Consider the following 27,399-nt stretch of genomic DNA (forward strand, 5'->3'; position numbering starts at 1 on the left):
GTTATCTCTAAAGGTGTTGGGTGAGTTTTGGCCAACTTATCTTTACACATTTCTTCAGTTCATTGATATTTGAGGGCGGTCGTTCATGCCACTTATCAGTGGGTTTGAGGTTTGGACTTTGACATGATCATTTGAAAACCGTCATTCTATTCTGTTCCAGCAATTGAGTTAATGTGCTTGTGCTCTTTCGGGCACTGACCTGTTGCATCGCACAATTGCTACTTCAGCTGTAGGTGACCTGACCTTTCTCTGTATAAAGATGAGATCATGGTCCAATTGAGGACTGCAAGGTGACTAGTTCCTCTGGCTGCAAAACAAGGCCAAATAATCACTCCTCTGCAAATGTGCTTGTTGGTTGACATGAGGTAATAGTGATAGTGTATTTAGTTTTGCCAAACATGCCATTTTGCACATTGACCAAACATCCCCAATGTCTTGATTATTCAAAGCCTTTCTAAAAGTTTAAATTTTTTTCCTTCTCACTGCTGAATAATGGTTTTAAAATATTTCAGAAATGACATTATAGAGTGCTGAAATGGTGACATATGTTTCCCTCGACAAAAACCTAATAGGGGTTTTCCAGTTGGCTTTTGGATTGGGATTGTAGATAACAAGCTTTGTGACCAAAATAAGTTCATGATTATTACACATTTTGTTCATCATGTCTCACAAATGAACACAACTTTTATGAATTTTGAAGCCTATATATAATCGCCACAAGTAAAAAGCTAAACATAGGCTAAAAAAAATTACTACACCACGGTCGCATGACTCCAACATCACAACCAAAGCTGTTTCAGTCTTCATTACCAAAAAAAAAAAAAAAAATGTGAAAGCGGACTAACATGATTTTACCTGTTCGTTTGATGACCCAACAACCTTTGAAGCCACTTATTAGTAAACAACTTTTTCACGACAAGTGATAACTTTAAAAAAAAAATCACGAGGTGGTATTAATGATGTATTTATGTCATAGAAAAAAAAATTAAAATAGAGCTTGTGTTAACCACCTTATTTCAGGCATTTAAAACACACACACACACACACACACACACACACACACACACACACACACACACACACACACACACACACACATACATATATTGACCATATAGAATGTCATTCCTGCACCACTCTATAGTTTTTATGTAGGCTTAGACACTCGATTGTGTTTTGGCCCTCATTAGCTGTGCATTTGATACAAGCTGACATTTTTATTTATTTATTGTTACTGAGAAACAATACTTTTGTAGAGTTCATTTCTAATAGATATTACAAATTTTTATTAATTTTAGAATATTTTTTCCACTCATATGCATTCACTCATGCAACCCATTCACTCTCTAGCTCTCACATCAGTAAAGCAGTTGTTTCTAATACAAAAAAAAAAAGTACTTTTTTTTTAGGGCTTTTGTTGCGCACACACCCTCGCTGGTGAGCAAGCACAGTAGTGTGTCAAATGAATTTCCTCTCCCATACCTTGTAGAGCCTCAGACAGAATGACAGAAGCCCTTGAGAAAAGGAGTATTCAATTTGTAACTCGCTTCGACACAAGGCCATTTCACTTTATGGGTAAAGTCATAGAGGCTGCAGGAAGAAATTCGAGGTAGTTACTATAGTAACAGACAGAACGTCTCCTAACACAACAAGGCAACAAGAACAATTTGCCCAAAAAGTTATTTTCTTATATATATATATGGGGGGCTTTTATGCCTTTATTTGATAGGACAGCAGATCAACCAGGAAAGCAAGGGACAGTGAAAGGGAAATGGGATCAGGAAATGGGATTTCGAACTGGGGTCGTCCACCAATTCCACCAATCAAATTCCACCAATATATATGTCTCTAATATGTAAGATATATATATACATAGATGCCTCATTAGCGTCCGTTTCAATGGGCCACTATACATAAGCCATCCGCCATATTGGAGGGGTCCGTGAGTAGCCTACTCGAGAGTGAGTTGACTGAGTGTCTGCAACCGCAGTTAGACGCATATTAATATCAATATATGAAATAGACTTCAGCAGATGATTTTGCTTAACTAACACAATACAAGACGAAGGCGTCAGCTGATACGACATTAAAAAGTTACCAAAGTAAAAGTAAAAACATTAAAAGTACCATAGTAATCCAGAGTTCTCGCGAGAGCACAAGTTGATTTGCTCAGCGAGTTACTCTGGTGTCGAGTAATGATACTCATTAAATATGCCCCTCGATCTGAGCTGCACCAATCACATCGGGTTATCTGATATAGGCGGGCCAGAGGCGAGATGACGACAGCACTGCAACGTTGAAGTCATTAGTAAACATTGCAAGATGGCTATGGATGAACACCATTTGTTTGAAGCGGCTTTGGCCGCTACAATGAAAGATTTTGACTTTTTCTCTAAAAGGGGAACAGAAGACGGCGCTCGAATCGTTCCTTTGCAAGAAGGACGTTTTTGCCGACCGGATACGGTAAGAGTCTAATCTACCAGTTAGCTCCGCTGGTAGCTAAGCGATAACTTGTTGTGATTGGTCGTAGTGTTATCCAATTGCGTGCAGTGAGATTTTCGAATGCATGCTTCGTGCCGCCCCTCGAGCTGGCCGATTTTCATTAGTCGACGCCAGACCATTTATCTTTTAGATTTAGGTCTGGATTTCCAGGCTAGCACAATGTTGTGGCATCATTGATTCTTACTGTGAGTGACGACACGCTGACCCTTGCAAGATGGCGGGCCCGCCGACGTGTCTGGAGCGGTGGAATGTAAAAAAAAATAAAAATGTAATCCCTATGGGAGAAATTAAAAATACTGAAATGAAATGGAAAAAATACTTTAGAAACAAAATTTATGAGACAATTGTTGTCAGATTTCATTGCTGATTTCAAATATGAATCTTCATAAGCTTGGTGAGCAGCTTTGGAGAATTTGATATTTCCCTATTGAAAGAGATGCCTGAGGCCCAAGAGGTGTTTTAAAGATGGCTGCCAAGTGAAATGACTTGCCTTAAAGGGACTTTGGCTATGTGTCGGAGTGCTGCCAACGAGGCTATTGGTTCCGACACCAAAAAAGAACTTGATGTTCCGTATTTCCTTTTCATTGTCTATGAAAGGACACAAGGCTACACTGTTTATGTTGTATCATTTATTATTTCATTTATATTATTGAACAAAATTGTACAAAACAGTATTGAAAAAAGTCTACAGTTTTGCAAACAGAGGAAAAACGATAGAAGAAGGATAAAGAAAGTAGAGTAAAGGCCTTCTTTTTCATAGTCTTCAAGGTTGCTGTTGAGAAGTTGAGCCAAATTCTTATACTCATTGGGTCATGACAACCTGGTGGGCTGTTTCTGTGTTATGTTTATGCATGTCAGTAAAGGGAGGATGATTTACGCTGAGACTGGATTTAGTTACCAAAGACGTTTATGTAAACATTACTTTCTGTGCAGACTGCATGCATAAACCGCTGACCATGAAAACATCTTCACAATTGAAAAATAATGTTGAAAATTATTAATGTGAAAATACATAAATACAACACACACACATTAAAATAAAAACATTTATAATATTACATAATTCTGAAATCAACGAACATGTAGTTGTGTTGACATTAGAGACATTGTAATTCAAATGCAAAAAAATGAGTTTTTATGTTTGTTAATAAGGCTGACATGGTGGCAATGAAGTTCTGAAACTTTTTTAATTAAAAAGCAGATAAACAACATAATGAACTTGTTGGTTTTAACGTCTGAAAATTCACTAATGCTAATCAACATCATATAGATATCAGTCCATGAAATTAGTCTATATAAGTACAAGCACAAATGTGGGCACAGACACACAACCACACACACACACACACACAGACACACGCATGCATGCACGCACGCACACACAAATCATCCAGCATGACCATGACCTTGCAATGAAGGGAGCCATGATTGGAAATGCAGTAACTCTGGCTTTTGATAAAATCGAAAATTCAAACACAAGCAGGACACTTCAGATGGCCAGTCTTCAATTTGAGGTGTGCTGCATATAGGTGAAATGAAATATTAAGTCAGTTTCATTATGTTTCAAACCTGCATACTCATTTTTAGAAGTAGCATGTCTGACAAGCTCCTAACAGGGTAACTAAATAAATAAAAAACAGGTGTGCACTATATTCAAAGTCTGCTGAAGTCAAGTCACGCAATAGCTTTGTGTGAGAAAAAGACTGAAATTTAACTTATGCTTTGATAATCTTTTCCTTCGCAGAAGCTTATAGCTTCTATGCTAATAGCTTAAATTGCATAGAGTTTTATACTGTGTGATGTCTGTATTTTCTTCCCAATTTGCGTATAAATAGTGTGACGAGTGTGAGAAAAAGGGCATTTTAAAGTGTTTCTAAAATTCTAATGTTTTGATGCATCAGTTTAATATGGAAGTTTGTTTCAGTCACGGAATAAAGAATAAAAAAGGTAACTGAGACTTTTTTCTTGCAATTGCATGTTTATATTCAGACTTCTCAGAATTGTAACTTTATATCTCGCAATTTTGAGAAAAAGTCAGAATTGAGAGAGAAAGAATTGCAATTACCTTCATTATTATTTTATTTTTTATTTTTTTATTCTGTGATGGAAGCAAACTTCCATAGTTTGACTTCTTGTCTAATTACAAAAACACAAATAAAATAAAAATAAAGTCAGATAACAATTTGCATTCTATAATTTTATCACTTCCGCATATAGGTAGCTACTTAAGAATGTTATTATTGTTAATTTAACAATTAAATTGTAACTTCATCGATTTCCAACCCGCTTTGTATTGTTAGAATATCGGTAGTAATATGTGTATATTTCACCTAAAACAGTTTGAAACGTTGACTACAAACTCTGTGGTTTTTCAAGAACTTTTCAAGTTCAAGGTTTTATATTTGTCACATAAGACCTACATAAACATGTGATGCAATGTAGTTTCCTACCTATTTGGCAAAAGGGAAGACAACAGCTTTTTTTCTCTGTTTTCTCTTGTGAGGTAGCACTGGTTTCAAAAATGTTTTCGCCTCTCTACTGTATATGCAGCCAAGTTTTATTGAAAGCCCCTTTAATGCTTACATTAGTAAGCTGGTTTGATAATCAGTGTTTGCTAAAAAAGTTGAAGGCTAGTCACTTTAGGGGTCAATGATCTTAAAATCATGTTTATATTCACACTAAACTAAAAGAGAACAAGCTTTGCACGGCAACCAAATGATCAACATTCAGTTGGCAGTTCAGTTTAAATGTTCTCTCAGTTCATGACAGATGAAAACTCTGCCCAAGTGAACAAGATGAGGCTCTTGTTGCCATGTACATATAAACCGAATAGAATGAAATTCTGGCTGGTAAAAGATTATTACAATAATTATATTCTGCACTTGAGAACGATTTTCAAAAATCAACGCAAGCATCTCATCGCATTGTAAGCTCAGACAGTACGTGCGAGTATTTTACATCATTATATTATCCTTGACGATTCTAAAATTAAACAGAGACATGTAAGCACTAGCCTTGTGATTATGTCATTATCTGGACCAACTCCTCAGATGTTCGTCCTACAGTAACTGAAAGACAAGCTGGGGATGTTGTTGACGTGTGTTTTGGCCCTCAAACTCACTAAACAGAACATAACTAAGAGCCTTCATTCAACAGTCCCAGTTTCACAGATGAGGACAGGTAGGCGAAGAACATTTACACAAACTGGCGGTTAGACCTGCTGACCTTGAACAGATGCCGAGTTGGATCCAAAATTGTGTGTGAGTACATGTGCATGCGTATTGCTTCATTGGGAGGAGGGGGACAGGTGTTAGAGGAGGATGTGAAGGCTGTTTATTTGACATTGGCCTTGATGTAAATGGTAAAAAACATTTCTTTTCTTTTTTTTTAAATAGATCAATTGTGTGAGTTGTCTCACCACACAATATTCTAATGCTTTCATTACTTCCACCATGGCTTGTCCTTCGGCTATTCAGCATCAGGAGTGGCGCCTTGATGTGACTTTCCATACAGGCTGCAAATCAATATGCTTTTATTTTCTTCTTTAGGAGAGCAATGACATCAGTACACCCCCATCTGCCTCAGACAAACCCCGTAAACAGTGCATAATACAGATGACCCTGGACTTTAGTAACAAAACAAAAATGATAAATTATCACAAGACATTTGGAGTAAAGGACACACACATACACACACACACACACACACACACACACACACACACGAGCTACTGTAAAATTGTCAAACCAGACAAGGCTAGTCTGGGACAGATGCCAATCTAGGAGGGAACATCTACTGTTACCTCCCATAGTTCTCAGAAATGAATAGATAAATACCTTCAGGCAAAACATTGCCTGCAAACTTTGGTAATGCAGTCTGAAAACGGGCTAGTCGTTTTCTTGTACCATTGCATTTTAATTATTTTTACTACTATTATTGTTATTACGTATCTTTATATTTAGGAAAAGTGATTAAATGACCCCATGTGCTTTTTTTAAATTGTGATTAGATACATCAGATACTCAAATTAATAACGTTATGATGGATATCATTTTGCATTATCATGAATAAATCAAAAGTCAAAAGGGATTAAATAAGATATTAATCATGATTAGCTGTGTGTGTGTATATATATATATAAGTGGCCACACACACACACACACACACACACACACACACACACACACACACACAATTAGTTTTACTGTTCATGTGAGGACATTTGGTGTCCATAATGTACATTAGGCAATACCTGATGAGGCAAAACCACACATCATACAAGATATATAGGGACTATAGCGCCCCCTATGTGTGCATCAGAGAGAGACAGTGGGAGGCGTCCAGTGCTCTTTAAAAACTCTAAACTATTTTGCATTTGGGTGGATGGTAACACAGAGACCTCAACTGTGCATGGACATCTCCAAGCGTAAAGCTCCTCATAGTTTCAGCAAGGAAACATAAGAGTTCCCGCACCACCAGGAGGATGGCTTACTTCGACAGCAGCTGCCACTGCAGCAGTGAAAGACGACAGAACAGCATCTTGTACAGCATTTTAAAGAACGACACTCAGTCTGCGCAACTTGGGAACCAGCCGAGGGCACCGAGACTCGCCGTGTCCATGCGCGCGTGTGCGTGCGGATCCAAGAGGAAGGTGTCTCTCCGTTCCCCTCAAACCACATGCAAAGCAGCCTCCGCGGTCCTGGTCAAGACCCTGAAGTTCGTGAAGAACGTCCCGTGTTTCCGAGAGCTGCCGGTGGACGACCAGCACACGCTGGTGCGGAGCAGCTGGGCGCCGCTGCTGGTGCTCGGCATGGCGCAGGACAGGATCGACTTCGAGACTTCGGAGACGCAGGAGCCCAGCATGTTGCAGCGGATTTTAACGAGCGGACAGGACAAGCAGGACAACCAGAGTAATAACAGTGGAGTGGCGTTGACCGACGTTCAGGGTATTAAAATGTTTCTGAGGAAATGCTGGGGACTGGACATAAGCACTAAGGAGTACGCATACTTGAAAGGGGCTATTCTGTTCAACCCAGGTGAGACATGCTGCACTGTCACACCTGAATTAGGACACGCACTTCCTAACTGCCTGGTTTTAATATGAGTCACACTGTAATTATTAATATTCCTAATAATACTGATAGACAGTAATATTAAAATAATAATACAAATAACAAATACATGAATTAAGACAGTTCATAGTTTAAAACTAGGCTAATAATAGACAAAAGTAGAAAAATATTAATATTAAAAATCAGTGCTTTGTTTTTTGTATTTTTAAAATCCATTAATAATAAGAGCACACTTCTATTATTAATTATTGTCATTATTATATTAAAGTAATAAAAGTAATATTTACTTGTTAAATTATTTAAAAGGACCAGTCAAACTATAAATAATATTCTTTGTCAAATAATCTAATTGTCAATTTAATCATAATGATTCTTTTTGATCCTTATAAGCTTCCAAATTATTATACAAATTCTATTAGCATTCCTATATTTAACTTTTTTTTTTTTTACTTTCGGGGACTTAGGTCAGTAGTTCAAATCATATTCAAATATGAATATATGACAATAGATGACTCAAAGTTTCAGAAAAAGAGAATTATCCAATTATAGTCAAATATACAGGTAATCAAAAGGAATCTGTTTAGTGAGGGTAAATGAATGTTATTAAGGTGTTTCTGGTACAGGATATAACAAGTCTCTTTCCATCCCTTGTTCTCAGATGTTGTAGGGCTGCAATGTCAACATTACATCCAGGCCCTGCAGAGCGAGGCGAACCAGGCACTTAATGAATATGTCAAAATGATTCACCGCGGGGACAGTGCAAGATTCGCCAAACTCTTCCTCGCTCTCTCCATGCTGAGATCCATCAACGCCAACGTGGTGGCTGGTCTCTTCTTCAAACCGGTCATTGGAGCAGTCAACATGGAGGAACTTCTTCTGGAGATGTTTTATGGAAAATAAACTCTAATTCAAAAACCAGGACTGAATTATCAAAGTTGGAAAGAATGGCAGTCGGCAGTGGACGGACAGATATTGAAAATGACTGATTCCTTTTTACACATGCTATTTTTGTACAATATATGAGAGCTCTCTTTTTGCCTTCTGAGTTGAACTCATCGCTGAATCCAAAGTTGATGACAACGTTTTTCCCATTTGGGGAAAGAGCTTTATAACTTTGTTCTGATTGATTGTTTTTATGTTTTTGTTTACTTGCTTTTATGTGATGTTGTGCCGCCTTATTCTGGTTGACACTTTATATTAACTTTCATTAGGAGATCATTAACAAGCATTCCTTTATATATGCATGGCATTTAATATATATTTTAAAATGTAATTATATTTGATGCAAAAATAATATATTACATCTAAAAATAGTGTTTCTCACTGTTTCATGACTATCAATTTGAATATATATATATATGAACTAATGATCTGTTTTGCATTACATAATGTAATAATTTTGGTTAGTATTGTTAATGAAAGTTATTATAAAGTTTAAACTGTATTTGAATATTAGAAAGTATTGTACATTTTTGTTATGCATTGACATAATGGAACATGGTTACACTCCTTCACATTTCCCACAACATAATGGACACATATAGGTTTTTTTTTTTGCATTACAGTAACAGTTACATTTCGATAAACATGTCAACGGAATGACAGACCTAAGCACAAATACAAAACAGTTATGAAAATAAAAATAATAATTAGGAAATCATTGTTGATGACATTGTTTCTTACCTCAATGTAGCAATATTGTTTACCTAACCTCTGCAGGCTACATAGACACGTCAGTAGGAGGCGACAAGGGACTGTCTTTATGAGTGAGTCGTTCAAAAACAAAACGATTCACTCACACGATTCTTTCAATTACGCGACGCTGATTCATTCAGGAGCTGTTTTGCTGCCTAATCCTGCCTTGAAACTATTGTCACTGGTGGAACAAAAATAGACGAAGTAGGTGGCAATATATATGTTTTTAAAATGTAAGTTACTGTACTGATTCAGTATGTCCTTTATGTAGTAGTAGGCTATGTTTTAAAGCAGCATCCTCTTGATTTCGTTGACGTACCCTATGTGGGATTTTCAAAAATATTTATTTTGCAATTGCAGTTTTTGCAATTTATATCACTACTACACTAGGCCTGCAGTTATATTTAAACATGTTTTACAGTATTCCGTTAAAGAAAGATCATTAGAGAATCATTTGGAAGATCAAAACGAACAGAGCCATACATAGGAAAACCACAAGCCTACCAGCATCTTTTACCTCTTCAACCACAGTGAAACGGTAAAAATAATGAGGAAGAATAACTAGGCGCTTTGTGTGTATTTATGAAGTCCTTAGGTCGGTGAGGAAAGATGATATAGGCCTATGACTGTTGTGAAAAGAGTTCTGAACTCTCGTTCATACTCAATATTCGAAATGTATTTTTTCACGAGTCTGAACCTCCACGGCGTGCACTTGAAGGTCGCTGTGACCCCATTTCTTTCTCTGTATCTGTATAGCTGAGCACTCCGTGTCAGAAGTATTCACCTTGTGTATTGAGTTGTGGCTCCGTAGTTTCATTTATACCACATTCTTAGTCTGGTATTAGTCAGCGCTGTTCTATTCATGCAGAAAAAACATATAAAAAGAAATCTAAGAGCATGCATTGAATGGTCCTTGTACAAAAAGGTAGGGACAAGTGAAAGCTTGTTTTTATAGTCAGTAGCCTATATTATATTCTTACAATCACATTTGCACATACACTATCATTCAAAAGTTTGAGGTGAATTAATACTTTCATTGAGCAAGGATGCATTCCGTTAATCGAAAGTGACAGTAAAGACAAAACATTTGTATTTCAAATAAATGCTGTTCTTTTGAACTTTGGAATTAAATGCAAAATACCAAGTCACAAACCAGTCTGTAAAACATTTTTTGCACCATCCGATGCAGTCGGTTTATAGCTAAGGTCCATTTGATTTGACACACTTAAAACATTATTCCATAAATATACCAAAACATATATTCCATTCATGTCCTTATTATTTTGAAGTTACTGGTAAGCCCCATGTTCATGTGTTGACATCTAGCACATGCTTGAAAGCACATGCCACGTTTGTGGTCAGTGTTCACCATCATCCATACATGCAGCTCTATAGTGGCAGCTCTTTGCAGCAAGACGTTTCTGAAATATTTATCGGCTTTCCTTGCCAACAGAAGTCACTGCTCTTTAGTAGTGTCTCACTAGGCGGCAGGATAAGAGAGTCCCTGCCATAGACTGCTGAGCAACTCTTCTCATTGCAGCTGGTGGAAGAAATGACATGTCATTGTTATTGTTTTAACATTTGCACTTTGAGCTGTTAAACAGTAACATCGAATACATCACCTGCATTGTTCAGTAGTCATTGCATTGTCCTCACAGATTTTAACTATGGTGTCCATGCGATCATCCTCAGGCTTTTGAAACCTGTAAATACATCAATACTATTTAATGACTAAAATATTTAAAGGGATAGTTCACCCAAAAATGAAAATTCTGTCAGTAATTACTCACTCGCATGTCGTTCTAAACCTCATTCCAAGACTTTCGTTTCATTTATCTTCGGAACACAAATGAAGATCTTTTTGTTGAAATCTGAGAGCTTTATCCTTCCATAGACAGCGACGCAACTACAACTTTGACTCTTCAAAAACTTCATAAAGAGATCTTAAAACTAGAAATTGAGCGCTTTATTATGAACAAATTAAATTTAGGCTTTTGTTACATATAAACATTGATCAGTGAACATAAACAGAAGCTCAATCGAACCTGCTTGACGCACGACAACAAACCTCATTGGTTCTTGTGGAAGCCTAAATGTACTGCGTAACACACAGGAATGAACCTGTATGAATAATGAGTAATGAATAAAAGCTTAAATTCAATCTGTTCATCAAATAAAGCAATTGAGTCTCTTCAGATCTCTAGTTTTACGATCTCTTTATGAAGTTTTTGAAGCATCAAATTGGTAGTTGGTAGCTGTCTAGAGACAGAAAGCTCTCAGATTTCATCAAAAAGATCTTCATTTGTGTTCCGAAGATGAACGAAAGTCTTAATGAAAGAATTTTCATTTTTGGGTGAACTATCCCTTTAAATAGAGCTTGAGTGATCGAATGGAATTCAAGCGTAGTTCAGGCAGACCACTGGTCGCTAAACAATATCAGCTGACGCTCAGCTGATTTGTTACTCCACCTACTTTACACCCACCTCCACCCCTTCACCTCCTAGCATCTTCATAATAGAGCAGTGGATTCTGTATAGAATCTCTATGTACTTAATCATTGTATCTCCTTCTGTAAACATATGCTAAGAAACATTTGGTTATTAAAAGGCTTGGGGGATTTGTGTCTCAAGGATGTATCTCAAGCTGTCTATTATGGCAGCTCGAGCACTTTAGAAGTCTCTCGCAAAATCCAAAGATTGTCAATAAATTTCATTCTCAAAGTGGTCCTGACTGAACTACTCATATAAGCAAATGGAAAGCAGTAAAATATATATAACATGAATTTTTAAATATTAAAACAACCTGGGTTCCAGGCGCTCTTTCACTTTTGCTATGGATAAGATGTAGGGTCCAATTTGTCGTGTAATGGTTGTCAAGTAGGAATTTTCTTGCTTCAGCTGCAGAAGGTCATGAAGCTGTGCTGTAATTAGTAAATTAATTAGTTCACAAATTAATAGTTTAACTTGCATGATAAAATTAACCCTGAGGCATCACAGACAATTTGTTGCTTTCCTCACCTTCATAGATCTCTTGCTCATTGGTTACTCTTTGAAAGGTCACATCCCATATCTAGAAACACAGCCAAAATATTCTAAGGTGCACTGCTGTGTTTTGAAAAAAAGAATATGTTTTTGCAGGAATTATAATTTAGCCTCACCTCCTGAAATACGGCCCTCTGGGTCTGCACGGCAGAGTACTGAGACGCGATCTGTTCATCAATGATTAGAGACCTTTCCAGGATCTTATCCATGGTGTCCGTGTTGATGAGAGAGTGATGTTTTGTCAGGTCTCTGTGCATCTCCTGAACCTCATCCTTCAGCCTCTGGACTTCTGTCTGAAGAACCTGGGTCATGAAATATTGATCAAATAATACTACATTGTATTGTTGTTGTTTTTGTTTATTTACCCAAAATACAACAAAAGCATTGTTTTAGAGTACATGAATGGAATGAAAAGGCATTTGATTCTCTTGGTTTCAGCATTCTTGTGCAAAATTGAGAAATAATACAGTACAGAAGAGATTATTTAATGTATACAATATAATATACTTTGAAGTGTCTCCACACTCTTAGAAGAAAAGATTCTATATAGAACCTTAAAGCGGCGGTTTACCCAACAATTCTGTCATCATTTACTCACCCTCATGTTGTTTTAAACCTGTATGAGTTTCTTTGTTCTGTTGAATGCAAAAGAAGATATTTTGAAGAACATTGGTAACCAAAGAGTTGCTGGTCCCCACTGACTACCATTGTATGAAAAAAACCACTATGGAAGGCAATGGGAACCAACCATGTTGGTTACCAACATTCTTCAAAATATCTTCTTTTTTATTCAACAGAAAAAAAACTCATACAGGTTTAGAACAACTTGAGGTACTTGAGACAACTTGACAGATTTGTCCCTTTTTTTTCTCTCTTTAATGCTTGTTTTGTCTTATTTTAAATCATGACATCATCTTGAGGCCCCCTTTAAAGTTTGCTGAGGCCCCCAGTGGACCCTGGCCCCCTAGTTAAGAACCACTGCCTTAAAGGGTGCCAGTCATTCATATATAGAACCTTTTAGGGATTCCCATCATGAGGTATTTCCATTTAAAACAGAATGATGAGGCTGACATATCATTTTTCTTTAATAGCAAATAGAAGTTTAATTCTGTCCATGTTTAGGGGTAGACTAACGTATCAAAGAAGACTAATTCTCACCCTGTAGCTCTTCTCAAAGTTGCGGCAGTGCTCAGTAAAGGGTGACTCTCTGCCCTCGGCCAGCAGCACCTTGGTACAAATGTATCTGTGAAAGATGGGCCGGCGGCCAAAAGGCATTTCACTGAGAGATGGGGACGGGCAAGACATAGACAGAGCTGACAGCCTGTGAAAGGAAATGAGAGATCCTCACATCATTCTTATTTTTCACCTGTAGTCAGAATTTAGTTTAAAGGCAAAGATTGCTCTCGCTAAGATTTTAACCTGGCAGTTACTGACATAGAACAGACTTTAAGCCAATGGGAAAATCCTTAAAGATGCTCATGCAAATATAAAAAAAAAGGTACACATTTTGTTACAAACAAAACAAAACATTTTTTGATAAAAACCTTTTAGGATAAACAATCCTATATATTTAATAATAAACATCTAAAGCAGTGTCATTTATTAATATTTTTATGCTTTTAAAATGCTTTTGTCATTTGTATTAGTTTTTTAATATTTCTTTTTAACTTTAATGGTACACTTTACAATAAGGTTTAATTTGTTAACATTAGTTATTGTAATAACAAACATAAACTAACAATGAACAAAACATTTGACAGTATTTATTAATCTTTGTTAATATTAGTTAATAAAAATAGTTGTTCAATGTATTAGTAAATGTTGAAATTAACAATAATTTAGATTTAAATATGCTGTAAGTATTGTTCATTGGTAATTCATGTTAACTAAAGTAGGCTATTTATTTAATGTTATTTTTATGTTATTTAACCCTGTGATTTATGTAGTTTATAATTTATTTCATTTTAGTCATTTTATTTCAGCTTTATTTCAATTGACGAAAACAATTTTTAATAATTAAAGTTTATGTTAACAATAACGACACTGACCTAAGCCAGGTAATTCTCTATGGCTGAAGCAGAACATTAATATATTATGTAACAACCATCAAAACATTGACATTCAGACCTATTTTGGCTAAAGTTAAACTCAGATTCTGGTGCTTATCCATTTTCAGAGCTTGATGACCATTGATGGTCACTACAATTAACGATGCACAGAAATGCAGCATTCCCACCTCAGTTCACAAACCTCAGCTGGAAATTCCTGAGGTTCAGGAACAAGAATTAAAAGATCAAGAATGAAAAGCCCTATTGAAAACTCATGATGTTACTAAGAAAACAACAAGAATAAAGACTGTTACCTTAGTTTCAAAGCTCCTCTAATCTCTCTTCCCTATACTGTGGCGTTACAAGTCCCTCGAGTGAGTCTGGACAGTGTATGTTCTCCGAGCCTAAGTGACAAGCGTCCCACCCCCTTACTTTTACCAATTTAAAATCCTGGCACCAACGGTGACATCAGCAGCTTTGGAACAAAGCACTTTGTGTGAACTCTGTGCAACGAGCAGAATCCGAAACACTTCTCTGAAATTCTGTTAAAAATAGTGAGAGAAGCCTGACGCCTGTACTGTACTGTCTGTTGTCATGGGGGCAGATGGGGGAGGACGTTTGTTTGGTGGAGGGCTTCACAAATCTGAAAACAGTAGGGATGATTGATGTGGAAAGTTGTCACAGGGACTTGCGTCATTGAACTCTCTATGGAGAGATGGAGGTTGCTGTGGTGGAATAGTTGTATACATTCTGATCTCTTATCACCATGGGTATTCCGTGTAGATGCATTGAGGCCGTAATGCCGGGTCTTTTATGAAAACGTGCAGGGCATATAGTGTGGCATGCATGACAATGGGAATTCAATATGGAAACTTTTAATCATGATAATAGGTTTAGAGGATTAGGACTGATATTGTGGAGTGGCTCCAACTAATATTTGGATGCTTGAAGCCACATTGGAAAAATGTACGAATGCCACTGCATTATAACAAAATATCAAACGAACACATTCAATTTATTAATATTGACAGTAAAGACATTTGTAATGTTACACACGATTTCTATTTCAAATAAATGCTGTTTTTTTTTAACTTTCCATTCATCAAAGGATCCTGAAAAATGTTTTACGGTTTCCACAAAAATATTAAGCAGCACAACTGTTTTCAACACTGATAATAATAAGAAATGTTTCAAATCAACATATTAGAATGATTTCTGAAGGATCATGTGACACTGAAGAAAGGAGTAATGGTGCTAAAAATTCAACTTTGCTATCACAGGAAAAAAATTCATTTTAAAATATATTAAAATAGAAAACACTTATAATATTTCACAATGTTACTGTTTTACTGTATTTTTGAACCAAACAATTGTAGCCTTGGTGAGCATAAGAGACTTTTACAACATTTACAAAACCTTTCCGATATCAAACTTTTAGTGTACATTAGTGTTGTCATGATACCAAAATGATGACTTTGATACAATTGAGTGACAGAACTTTAAATTCATTGTTTTATTAATTAATAAAAAATAAAAAAACCTCACTTGGCCAGCTTGTTTCTGCCCTGCTTTTCTACAATTCCTTCCCCTTTATTAAAAAACATTAAAAAAGTACATGCCACAGTGTGAACGTTCTTACAGAGAGGTTTGCAACGATCACATTATCAATCATGTTATCAATCACTGTTGCTAACCTTTCACAATGCTGCACAGGTTGGGATAGGGGAGGGTGATATTACCTATATTCACTGATTCTTAATAAATAATAAAATAATAATCTAAAATAATCTAATAAAAATACATTTACATTTACATTTGGGGCTGCTGAAAAACAATGTGCAATTTGTCATGCCAAGCAAACTCAGAACTATAGTTTGAAAAGGCAGAACTGCATAGCTAACATTTATCAGTCCTGAAAATAACTGCTACACTATGCAGATATACAGGAATATATGAAGACACTAAGCACATATTCCCACAACAAGCGCCTCCAGTTTCTTAGAAAAGTGCTTATAAAACTCCATATAGTTCACTCCATAGCAACAGGACTTGAACACAACCTACAATTCTATGCAATGAGATCAGAGGTGGATTCGGAGAAAAGGAATTTAGGATCACATCCCTTTCTTTTGTAAGCTCTGTTCATATACGTAGATTTGCACTTATACCAGAACATGTTCACGTCTACTGCACTAATCTTACTGCAATCTAAAGAGCTAAACTGATCTGGAAACAGTACTCATATACAGCTCTATATTATGAATAAGGCTCTGAAGTGGTCTGTCAGTGGCATAACTCTCTGAGCCCTTCTCCCGAAATGAGAGCTTTCCAGGAAGTCAGGCTCTCTGTGCCTCATGTTATCACCTCAGCTCCTGGCCCCTCACAGACACAAAACTAACTCTAGCTATAACAGGACAGTTGCCACCTGGTGCATTGTTAGGGAGAGTTATATAAATGATTTTCTGTTTAGGAGCTTAATAACCGACTGAGAAAGCAGATCTGTGTCATTAGACAGAATTCAGACAATTTGAGCATTCCAAGTGCATAAAAAATGGCATATTGACAATTAGTACAATTGTTTTCATTATAATTTATAATATGCACGAAGCATATTATAAATTATAATGAAAACAATTGTACTAATTGTGACAAAACTTTGGGGTTGTTGAGATTTGAGATTTGGTGAGACCACGACTGTATTTGTTTGATCATATGGTAAAAACAAACAGTTCAATATTATTAAAATAATTATTTTTTATTTTAATATATTTTAAATGTAATGCATTTCTGTGATGACAAAGCTGAATTTTCAGCATCATTACTCCAGTCTTCAGTGTCACATGATCCTCCAGAAATCATAATATGCTGATTTGGTGCTTAAGAAATTTTGCTTATTATTATCAATGTTGTGCTTCTTATTACTTTATGGGAAACCATGATATATTTGGAATATACATATTTTGTATTGTTATATCTGTCTTTAATGTCACTTTTGATCAATTTATTTGTCCTTTCTGAATAAAAGTATTAATTTATTTTAAATTTAAATTAATTTATCGCAATATCACTTACCGCAAACTTTTGAATGGTAATGTATATATCATATTATTAGATTTACATTATTATCTTATTTAAATTAAAATGGACTCCAGCTATCTAAAAAACATTGTTCTATTTATACATTTTTTACATTTAATGGGAAATCGTTTTGCAGTTTGAATTTTTACAGTGTGGCCATTATTACTGCTCTAGTTATAAATATCACAACATCTGATTATAAAAATGAGATCAGATATATTCGCATGTCCTTTAATCACACCAACATACATTTATGTTTTTTCATAAGTACTTCAGCAAAGTAAGCAACACAGTCAGTCCAAGGTTGAATAACAGCGCAGTCATATAATAGCTTTATGCTGTACTTGGTAACATATAAACCGCTCAGTCACCTGTCACTCAAGGCAGTTCCTCCAGTCACAGAGCCAGGCCTCCGCTGGCCCATCATCAGAAGAGGCTCCAGACAGAGGGCAAACTCAGCATGGTAGTGTGTGTTTATCTGTAGAGTTGATACATACACTTTGTTAGTGTCAGAGGTCTGCACAAAGGGCAGCAGAAGTTTGGTATTCAAACTCACCTTGCTACTCTGGACAGGGCGGAACTTGTGAGGTAGCGTTACAATGCTACACAGTCTGTCCATCAACTGCTGTTAAGTGTCATAGGGCATACATTTAAACTTTTTTTCTTTTTCTTTGAGACATTATTTAAAGTGCCCCTATAATGCTTTTTCGAATATTACCTTTCATGTAGTGTAGAATATAGTTGTTTATGTAAAAGCTCTGCCAAGTTTCAAAAATCAGAGTGCACAAGATTGTTTTCCAAAAGAAAGAACCGATTCTGAACTACCTGAAACGAGTCGTCAGTAATTCCAGTCTTACTTCCTGCACAAACCTGCGTAAGTTTGTAACAAATTTGCATAATTCCAGCCTTTGGTCTTCATTGGCTGCCTGCGAACAGCGCCTACTTCGGCCCGCCCTCAAACACTAGTTGTAGCTGAGGCCTCAAAGATTTTAGTTTGTGTTGTTGACATGTCGAGAAGACGCTGTTTAGTGTGCTGCGAAAGCAAACCACTTTGCATGTACTTCCAAAGGATGAGGACTTAAGCTTGAATTGATATGGTAAAACCGACGCCATTGTTACTGTTCTTGTCACTGTTTATGCTGAGGAAGCCTCCAGAGTTGAAATTTGACCTATGGTAATGGCCGTTTGGTTTCCAATATGCACTGCAAGCGGTAGACCAATCACATCAGACTGGGCCAACTGACCAATCAGAGCAGAGTAGGCTCTCGGAAAGGAGGGGTTTAGAGTAGTCTCGCGTAGCCAGACCTTCAGACTGACGGCTGAAGGTCTGGAATTTATAGCAGCTTTCTTTGGCCAAGGCCCGCCCATAAGGCCGTTTGACCGACATGTCAAACAACCAATTACAGTTCGTTTCGTTCAGCGTCACGTTTCGGGACCCACAACAACAGACCGGCGTGCAACAAGTCAGTCAGCATAGAAAATCAAAGAAGGAGAAGAAAACAAGATAGATAGGAGGGGACACACAACTAGTAAAATTGGATCTGCTGGGAATCCTTCTAAATGCTGACAAAGGGTCGGCCAGGCTTGGAAAATAATACTCTTCCCAAATCCCGTCGGCAAACAGGCTAAAATATCTCTTTTTGTCTCCACTAAGTGCCTCAAACAAAACTCCTGGACATCTCTTAAAGAGTCTATGCCGTGAACCTCGCATACTTTTGAGAATCCTACGTTTAGCTGATCTTGATAAATGCTCATTGTCACTCATGTAAACACAACAGTTTTTCTTCCGCAATCACACGTCTGCGCTTTGTTTCCCGGCGGACCGAAAATAAACGCGACACTCGCGCCCCCCGGAAATCCGATAAAATTCAACCAATCAGATGACGACTTCAACATTCCTGAAGTGTTTCCAGTTAAGTGTACCATATGCATCAGACGTTTAGCCAACGTTCCGTGGGCGTGACGTCTGAGGCTGAGACTAGGTTTAGAGAGACTGAATCCTTGATCGAACCATTTTAGACACTGTGAGAAAAGAGGTGATGCTGCAATGTATACTGTGAGAAAATTAAAGTGTTTTTTTTTTTTTTTTTACACCTTGGATGCATGTAAACCTCCAAAACAAAATTAGATACCTTTAAAATAGCACAATAGGGGCACGTTAAAAGTAATGCATAAAGGATAAATGTACTAACATATCCCATATCTAAGATCTCATACTTATTGGCTGAGCCGAGAAAAGTGGAGCAGGTGACCAGGTGCACCTGGGAATAGAGATAATACATAAATCAGAGTATCTGCAGAGCTTTTAAAATCCCATTTAAGACTTTTAATTGACTTTTAAATACAATTAATACATAATACCGTATGTCCATACAGAACAAACCAATACAATCTTAAAATAAATCATGTATCTCAGATTTTACTTAATTAAACATGCTGTGGCACACAGAGCAGGAAAACCAAGTTTAAATACTCAAGACGTGGTTTTTTTTCAATATACGTATTGATGGTTTCATGTACTAATATATCAAATTAGAATTCAATTAATATTGGATTTTGCTGATACAATAATAATGTGTCCAAAAAAGGCAATAAACAGATTATTGTGCTGATACTAGTAAAAACCATAATAAATGTGTTAAATAATGTTTTTAGCCTTTCCTTCCTTCCTGTATATAGAGAAGCCACAAGAGTTTACATTGAATTAAATGCCAGACAGTTTATTGCGTAAGCAAAATACCAATATCCAGAAGAAAATTTATATTTTGTATAAAGCGGGACTTTTTATTATAAACAAGCCTGTAAAATACTGAGACTCTTATTTTGAAATGTCTATGCTTTACTACTTTGATTCAAAAGGATGGATAAAAAGGAAAAAATAAACACTCTTGCGACCTACAACATATTACAATATAAACACCACAAAGTAAACATGATCATAATTCATCAACAGTAAATCATGAGCAATCACTTGGCATAAATGGTGGTATTAGTTGATTGTATAGTGCCGTTTTTGTTGTTGTTTTTTTTACTTTGAACGTTCAGTGCTCACAAAAAATGTAGGCCTATTAAATCATCAGCTTTTTAATAATAAATAATTTAATACTTCTTAAAATGATTATCAATACTTAGTCATGGGCCTACGGTTTGTGAACAACATGAGAGTAAATGATGACAGAAATCAAGTAGCATCAGTTCTGGCAGGTCACGTTAGTCAAGCTTGCATCAGCTGACTCATCACCACGTCTACCTATAGAGACAGAGTGCAACGCGTCATAATCTGAAGACCACGCCCACCAAGGGGGAAAACAATCCAACCGTCTCCATTGACTTTGCATTGCGCGAGGCTGCCTCCTTGTCATTTCTTGCTTCTAACAAAAGACAGAATAATGTCTAAAAGCTGCTATGTGACAAGGTGTACAGCAAACAAGCTAAGAAACCCAGAAATAAGTTTTCATAAGCTGTCGACCCCAAAAAGGAGCGTTTGAGGACATAAAAGTGGATACAGGCTGTAACGAATGGGTAAATTGTGGGATCCTGACACTCAGTATGCACTAAAAATACACTACGTCTGCAGTAAGTTAAACATTTGGTCACTGGCAAGTCAAATATCCAAATGTCAGTTTTATTATATTTCTGTAAGATAAACTATCCTGTGTTGCCGATTACGGTCTCCTCCAGCGGGCGTACGTTCTCAGAGTAATGAGACACGTAACGCTCTGTCTCAACTGCCTGTATCCACTTTTATGTCCTAAACACTCGTTTTTATCTGTATACATATAAGCTCCTTCAGTATTATCAGCAGCTATCGCGTTTCTCAGGAGCTAATTACCCTCCTCCATCCCCAGCTCCTCCTCTCGTCCAGTCAGGATTTGGCATTCTGTTTCCCTTTGAATCAGAATAAATTCTCGAATTATGTTGTACTTTAAAATCTTGAATTAATGACATCTGCATACATTCATGTTGGTTCTGTTCTGTATACCCTAAAGGGGGTTATTGCTGCTCTCCCTGCTCTTATCCATGCTAGGCTGCATGGATGCGCAAGGAGTTCTCGCCCAGAACGGAACCATACCGCCAATCCAAACTGTATGCTAATTGTCAATCGTATTTGACGATAGTGGTCCTGACAGAATTTTTTTTTTTTTTGGCTAAACTATCCTTTCAAAATACCTGAAGGGTGGGCAGGAGGGTGGACAAGTGAGAAAATTGTTCCTTGAGTGCCTTCTCCTTCTCTTCATGTTGACTGTTGAGAATTTATAGGTAAAAAAATATATTAGTACCCTCTGGGCCAATGTATACACAATGCATAGACCTTTCCAACACAAATACACTGTATGGGCTCTATTTTAACGATCTGAAACGCAAATATCAAACGGGAAACACAAGTAACTTTGTGGGCGGATCTCTGAAGTAGCTACATTACTCATAGGTGTGGTTTGGGCGAAACGTGAAATAAACCAATCAGAGCATCATCTGGCATTCCCTTTAAGAGCAGGTGCGCTTGTTCCATGGCGGGTTGCTATTATAACGGCGGACTTGCCAGGCGCACACCAGGAGCGGTTCACAGCCGAGGAGACCGACGTTCTCGTCAGGGCCGTAAAAGACAGAGAAGTGACATTGTATGGGGATGGGAGAAACCCACCCAAATAAGCTTCGGTTAAACAGGCGTATAATAATTTGGGTAAATGTGTAAGCTAGATTTATGCCTATTTTTTCACATCTTCATGGACACCACAATGATTCCCTCGTGTGGTAATATTTTTCCTTGTAATTATGTATGGTTTGCAAAAATGGCAACTCCTGCGTCTGTGTAGAGTAGAGAAGCAAAGTGTATGCGCATTGTGCACACGCTACATTATGGCCAAGCATGCGCCCTTAAAATAGCATCTGAAAGCGTTTTCTGTTATCTGTTTTCTAAACCTGCAAAATAGCACCAGGGAACGTTTGCGCCGGAACACGCCTCCTCTTTTCGCTGAACCGCCCCCGGGAGTGCAAGTTCATTCCCTAATTTACTGACGTGCGTCTGTGGAGGGAAAAGTCCGCTGTGCGTCAGGTGCAAAATAGGAATGATACATGCGTCGGTGTACAAAGTCAATTGCGCTGGTTGCAAGTTAGGGCCCCCAATGTCCAAAAATCAGCCTGATTTTAACATTTCCTCCTTTGTTTGCTCTTGCATGTCCCTGATATAAAAACACAAACGCACACGCTGAGTCCTAGATTGCAGCTTGACATAAATAGCTTAATTCCTGGAAAACATCAAGCCAGCTTCCAGGCAATGATGGAAAGGGGACGGAGAAAAAAACTCAACAAATAACAGGACTCATGAAACAAAACCAAAGCCACTGCTGTTCCAACATTGACCACAACTCTGTGCTCTGCCAAAGCCATGTGGATAAACTGGCACGGATAGACAATTTAGACTTACGGGATCTATTAGGACAATATTTACCTTTCCGCAGCCTTTAAGAGGTCCTTTTTTTTCTCTAAAAGTTTTTCCTGGGAAGAAAAGAACAGCTTTTACTTTTGGACTAAATACTATTTTGTATTCTCAACATTCAATTTTCAGCGATGCATTGAGCACATATTTAGCCTGTTTAACTCAAATTACATTTTCCTTAAATTGTATGGTTTGGATCATGATCTTTGTCCAAGAATTCATCTCTGATGCTCACAAAGCTGCCCATTATTCTGGTCTGTGGTCACAGTGTGCCCCCTTCTGGTGTGTTACCTCACCTGAATACTGTTGAACTGAGTACAGATGGCACTTTCCACCTCTTCTGCATTTGTTCGCACTTCACCCAGCATGGCCTTCAGCAATACGATGGCCTCTCGCACTGACATCTGCAGCTCCTTCACCTCCTTCAGGGGAAAACAGGTCAGCACAAGATGCATCCACTTGTCGGTACTCCGCAATGAGGTTCAGTTGTACTCTTTGAACTAGATGTTGGTCGTTCACCTTAAGAGCTTCAGCTCTGTTCTAAATCTAACACATTATATTCTCCTATAATCACATACACTAATGTTTAAAAATGTGGGGTTGGTAATTTTTTTTTCTTGTTTTTCTAATGATCACCAAGGCTGAAATGATTTGATCAAAAATACAGTAAAATCAGTAATAAAGTGAAATATTATTACAATTTAAAATAATTGTATATAAAATATAATTTATTCCTGTTATGGCATAAATCATGCCTTCATAAATCATTCTAATATGCTATAAGAAACATATTATTATCAATGTTGAAAACAGTTGTGCGTGTTTTTTTGTTGTTGATACATTTCTTAAGGATTTTTTGGGATGAATAGAAGGTTCAAAGAACAGCATTTATTTGAAACAGAAATCTTTTGTAACATTATGAATATTTTTTACTGTCACTTATTTAATTTAATTCATCCTTGTTAAATAAAGGTATTAATTTCTGAAAAAAAGTTCACACTTTAGTTTAGGGGACAATTCTCACTATTAACTACGACTTTTGCCTCAATAAACTCCAAATTACTGCTTATTAATAGTTAGTAAGGTAGTTGTTAAGGTTAGGTATGGGGTTAGATTAAGGGATGTAGAATATGGCATTAATGTGCTTTTTAAGTAGGCTACTAATAAACAGCCAATATCCTAGTAATATGCATTCTAATAAGCAACTAGTTAATAGTGAGAATTGGACCCTAAACTAAATTGTTACCAAAAAATCGTACTGACCCCAAACTGAACTTTTATTAATAAATGTAATATCCACTGTACATGTGTATACATTCTGTAGTATAAGATGATATGAAGCATTTATCATTTTCAGTTAATGCTTTAAATATTATAAGATTCTCGGAAGTTTCTGGAATTGAACAATCCCTACTTACTTTTTACTTACTCACCAGAACAGCTTGATCCAGTGTTTCACATCCCTGCCCATATGCAGTCTCAATGTCAATGCAGTGGGTGCGATTCCCACTATATCATGAAATTAAATAATATTAGTCAGATTCATTTTTATTTAAATTATAAACGTTTGCAATTCAAATTTGCAATTCTTACTTTGGCATGTCTCTGAAACACTTGATGCACAGCATGGACTTTTTCTCTGTCGAAAACATGATGTACATCTCTTCATGGAGCGCTGATAAGGAAATGCGAAACATCATCAACGTCATTTGGTCTGACTTTACACATGTTAATGGTATATGGAGGAATAAACTCACAGCACTTGCAGTGCCCTTCTTTGGTGCGTTTGGCCAGGGACACAATATCATGCTGGGAAAACATCCTGGCTTTGTGTGTGAGCTCTCTGCACTCTCCACACAATGGTTGGCTGCAGGTGTTACAGTAATACATCACTCCAGCATCCTATGCACATATATACATGCACATTCAGTCAAAAGGATGTGCTGTTACTGCTGATGCCTGAAAATAAATGAATGCATATTTTTTCATGTACCTGTGCTTTGCATTCCATATCACAGTTAGCACACTGTACTACACTGTCTGTCGAATTATCCACCAGAAACCTCAGCAAACGGTCCTCTGGGGGAAGTGCATTTGTGCCCATCACGACTGAGGGGTACCTGTAAGAGACATGCACATCAGGGGTTGCCAGGTTTGTACAATAAAAGTAGCCTAATGGCCAGTCAAATGTAGCCCAAAAATAGCCAATGCGATTTTCTCTGTCGGCGGGTGTTTTGGGGTGTTGAAGCACCGAAATCGTACGTACCGGGATGGAAATCAACCTGCAGGAAAAAAACTAACCTGCATGCATTTACATTTTGTAATATGTGATATGTAATAGCCACTCATTATGATGTTGTGAATATAATACATTGAATTATAACACATTAAATATGTTGGAATGAATGGAATAGGATAATTTCTCATTTAATTCATTCGTAATATTAATATTAAATATCATAATATTATAATATAACTAATTTAATATTATCATCATACTGAACTGAAAAATGGACATAAAACGTTTTAGATATTTATTTACTCAATAAGTTTGTGTAAAATCTGATGATCTTGCTTTGAGAATGATCCAAAGTGCGTCATTGCAAGCAAGAAAATGTGAAAGAAGTTAACATGGTCACAAATTTGCTTATGTTCAACCGGCGACCTAAATAATCCAGAAATGGTCCTAAAATATCGAATCTTCTTGTTTCTTCATAACCTTTCTTTGTGATACATTTTTAAAAATTCTAAAAGTTCTTGGGGTAAAAGGAATAACAAATGTGTTCAATGTGTTCGACACAAATATGTTCATCCGTCAGTCTCCACATTTATCTTGTTTTCAGTATAACCAGCTTTTCTGTGCCAGTAATAGCATCAAAGTGGTGAATTCCTAGATTACACTGCATGAGGGAGTGTGTGGTACTGCAAAGTACAAAAGCTTCATTATCTGCAACTCATAAGTGACAAAGCTAGATCCCACACTCACACTAAACTGAGAAAGATTACACCGCCACACTCACATGCAAACAAATAGCCTACCATATAATAGAATCTAAGCAATGAAAAAGTTCTACAATTTGGGAAAGCACACTGCAGCATTTCTATTATGTTAGGCTGTGGTAATGAACTGCATTGTTGAAATGAGCTTTGCTTTTACCCACTGAACCACAGACTGTTGGCACTTCTACACTGGTCTTATAAAGCCAGGCTACTTAGACACCACAAATGCAAGTTTGCAGTGGGAAACAATGGATAAATATAGCAAGCTTTGCTGCTGTATCATTAGATACTTGGTGCTCAAAACATGGCTAGTTACAACAAGCTACACAATATATGTTTTTCTTCTTAGTTCTTCTAAAACATCTTCTAACTCTGAGACCTGCTATATTAGGAAACAATTCACAAAGTATTCAAAAGTTCAGTTTACACTTTTAGTGGTCAGTAAGTATGTTTTTTATTAGCTGATGTTGATCTCTACAGGACAGGATGCCAAATGGGCGATATAACGTTGATATACAGAAGCTTCTTTTGAATCTTGAAAAAAGTATCATCGTTTCCTCAAAAATAAGCATTAAGCATCACATCATTCATAATAATGAGAATGAGAATGCTTCTTGAGAACCAAAATCTGAATGTTAGATTGATTTCTGAAGGATCATGTGACACTGAAGGCTGGAGTAATGAAGCTGAAAATTCAGCTTTGTCATCACAGGAATAAATTACATTTTAAAATATATTCAATTAGAAAACTATTTAAAGTGCCGTTATTGTGCTATTTTAAAGGTTAAACTTTGTTTTGGAGGTCTCTTTTTGGATCCTGGCTGATATATAATCTCTGAATGCCATCTAGAATTTCATGACAGAACTTTGTATCACTAATTATGACCGCCGCTAGCGTAGCTAGCGAAAGCGGTCATATAGGGATTGTCAAAGTTTTTTTTTTTTTTTTTTGTCATCTACTGAATTTTTCGTCAACGATACCAGGGACACCGAAACACCGGGGAACATGAAATTTGGTGGGCATGTAGCCCCACTAGACGTTTGGTCCCCGGGGGCCACTCCCCCCCCGCGCTGGGCCCCCCCAAACCCAAAAAATGCAGTTTTTCCTAAATAACTACCTGAACCGTGGCACCGAGGATGAAGAAATTTTTATGGTATGTTGCTCTTAAGGGCCCACATCAACCTAGCCCATAATCGATTGTCAAAGTTTTTTTTTTTTTTTTTTCGTCATCTACTGAATTTTTTCGTCAACGATACCAGGGACACCGAAACACCGGGGAACATGAAATTTGGTGGGCATGTAGCCCCACTAGACTTTTACGGAAAAATTTCGTTTGGTCCCCGGGGGCCACTCCCCCCCCCCCCGCGCTGGGCCCCCCCAAACCCAAAAAATGCAGTTTTTCCTAAATAACTACCTGAACCGTGGCATCGAGGATGAAGAAATTTTTATGGTATGTTGCTCTTAAGGGTCCACATCAACCTAGCCCATAATCACTCATTTGTGATTTGCGCCCCTCCCATAAAAA

The 27,399-nt window shown here is 37.1% G+C and overlaps 2 protein-coding genes across 5 annotated transcripts in view; one reads left to right on the forward strand and one right to left on the reverse strand.

The window, feature by feature from the left end:
- The first annotated feature begins 6,864 nt into the window (after positions 1 to 6,864).
- On the forward strand, positions 6,865 to 9,223 carry nr0b1 (nuclear receptor subfamily 0, group B, member 1). The gene is made up of 2 exons (XM_084100086.1): positions 6,865 to 7,538; positions 8,233 to 9,223. The coding sequence occupies exons 1-2, from the start codon at positions 6,986 to 6,988 to the stop codon at positions 8,472 to 8,474; spliced, it is 795 nt and encodes a 264-aa protein (XP_083956212.1). The 5' UTR covers positions 6,865 to 6,985; the 3' UTR covers positions 8,475 to 9,223.
- A 126-nt stretch (positions 9,224 to 9,349) lies between these two features.
- Positions 9,350 to 27,399, reverse strand: part of rnf207a (ring finger protein 207a) — a 30,011-nt gene continuing 11,961 nt past the window's right edge. For 2 of the 4 annotated variants that reach the window (XM_084100084.1, XM_084100083.1), the window contains exons 3-18: positions 24,867 to 24,993; positions 24,631 to 24,775; positions 24,467 to 24,548; positions 24,307 to 24,382; positions 23,170 to 23,295; positions 22,886 to 22,932; positions 21,607 to 21,679; positions 19,629 to 19,697; positions 17,993 to 18,061; positions 17,808 to 17,914; positions 13,469 to 13,631; positions 12,427 to 12,612; positions 12,287 to 12,338; positions 12,072 to 12,189; positions 10,892 to 10,972; positions 9,350 to 10,809 (exon numbers count right to left, since the gene is read on the reverse strand). In XM_084100084.1, the coding sequence (XP_083956210.1) occupies positions 10,659 to 10,809; positions 10,892 to 10,972; positions 12,072 to 12,189; positions 12,287 to 12,338; positions 12,427 to 12,612; positions 13,469 to 13,631; positions 17,808 to 17,914; positions 17,993 to 18,061; positions 19,629 to 19,697; positions 21,607 to 21,679; positions 22,886 to 22,932; positions 23,170 to 23,295; positions 24,307 to 24,382; positions 24,467 to 24,548; positions 24,631 to 24,775; positions 24,867 to 24,993 (1,672 nt within the window). In that variant the 3' untranslated portion in view covers positions 9,350 to 10,658. The remainder of the gene's footprint in view (positions 10,810 to 10,891; positions 10,973 to 12,071; positions 12,190 to 12,286; positions 12,339 to 12,426; positions 12,613 to 13,468; positions 13,632 to 17,807; positions 17,915 to 17,992; positions 18,062 to 19,628; positions 19,698 to 21,606; positions 21,680 to 22,885; positions 22,933 to 23,169; positions 23,296 to 24,306; positions 24,383 to 24,466; positions 24,549 to 24,630; positions 24,776 to 24,866; positions 24,994 to 27,399) is intronic. The other 2 variants (XM_084100085.1, XM_084100082.1) reach the window with 1 other exon arrangement.

This window comes from Abramis brama (assembly GCF_963993115.1).
Source record: "Abramis brama genome assembly, chromosome: 23".
In the NCBI taxonomy this organism is placed as follows: Eukaryota; Metazoa; Chordata; class Actinopteri; order Cypriniformes; family Leuciscidae; genus Abramis; species Abramis brama.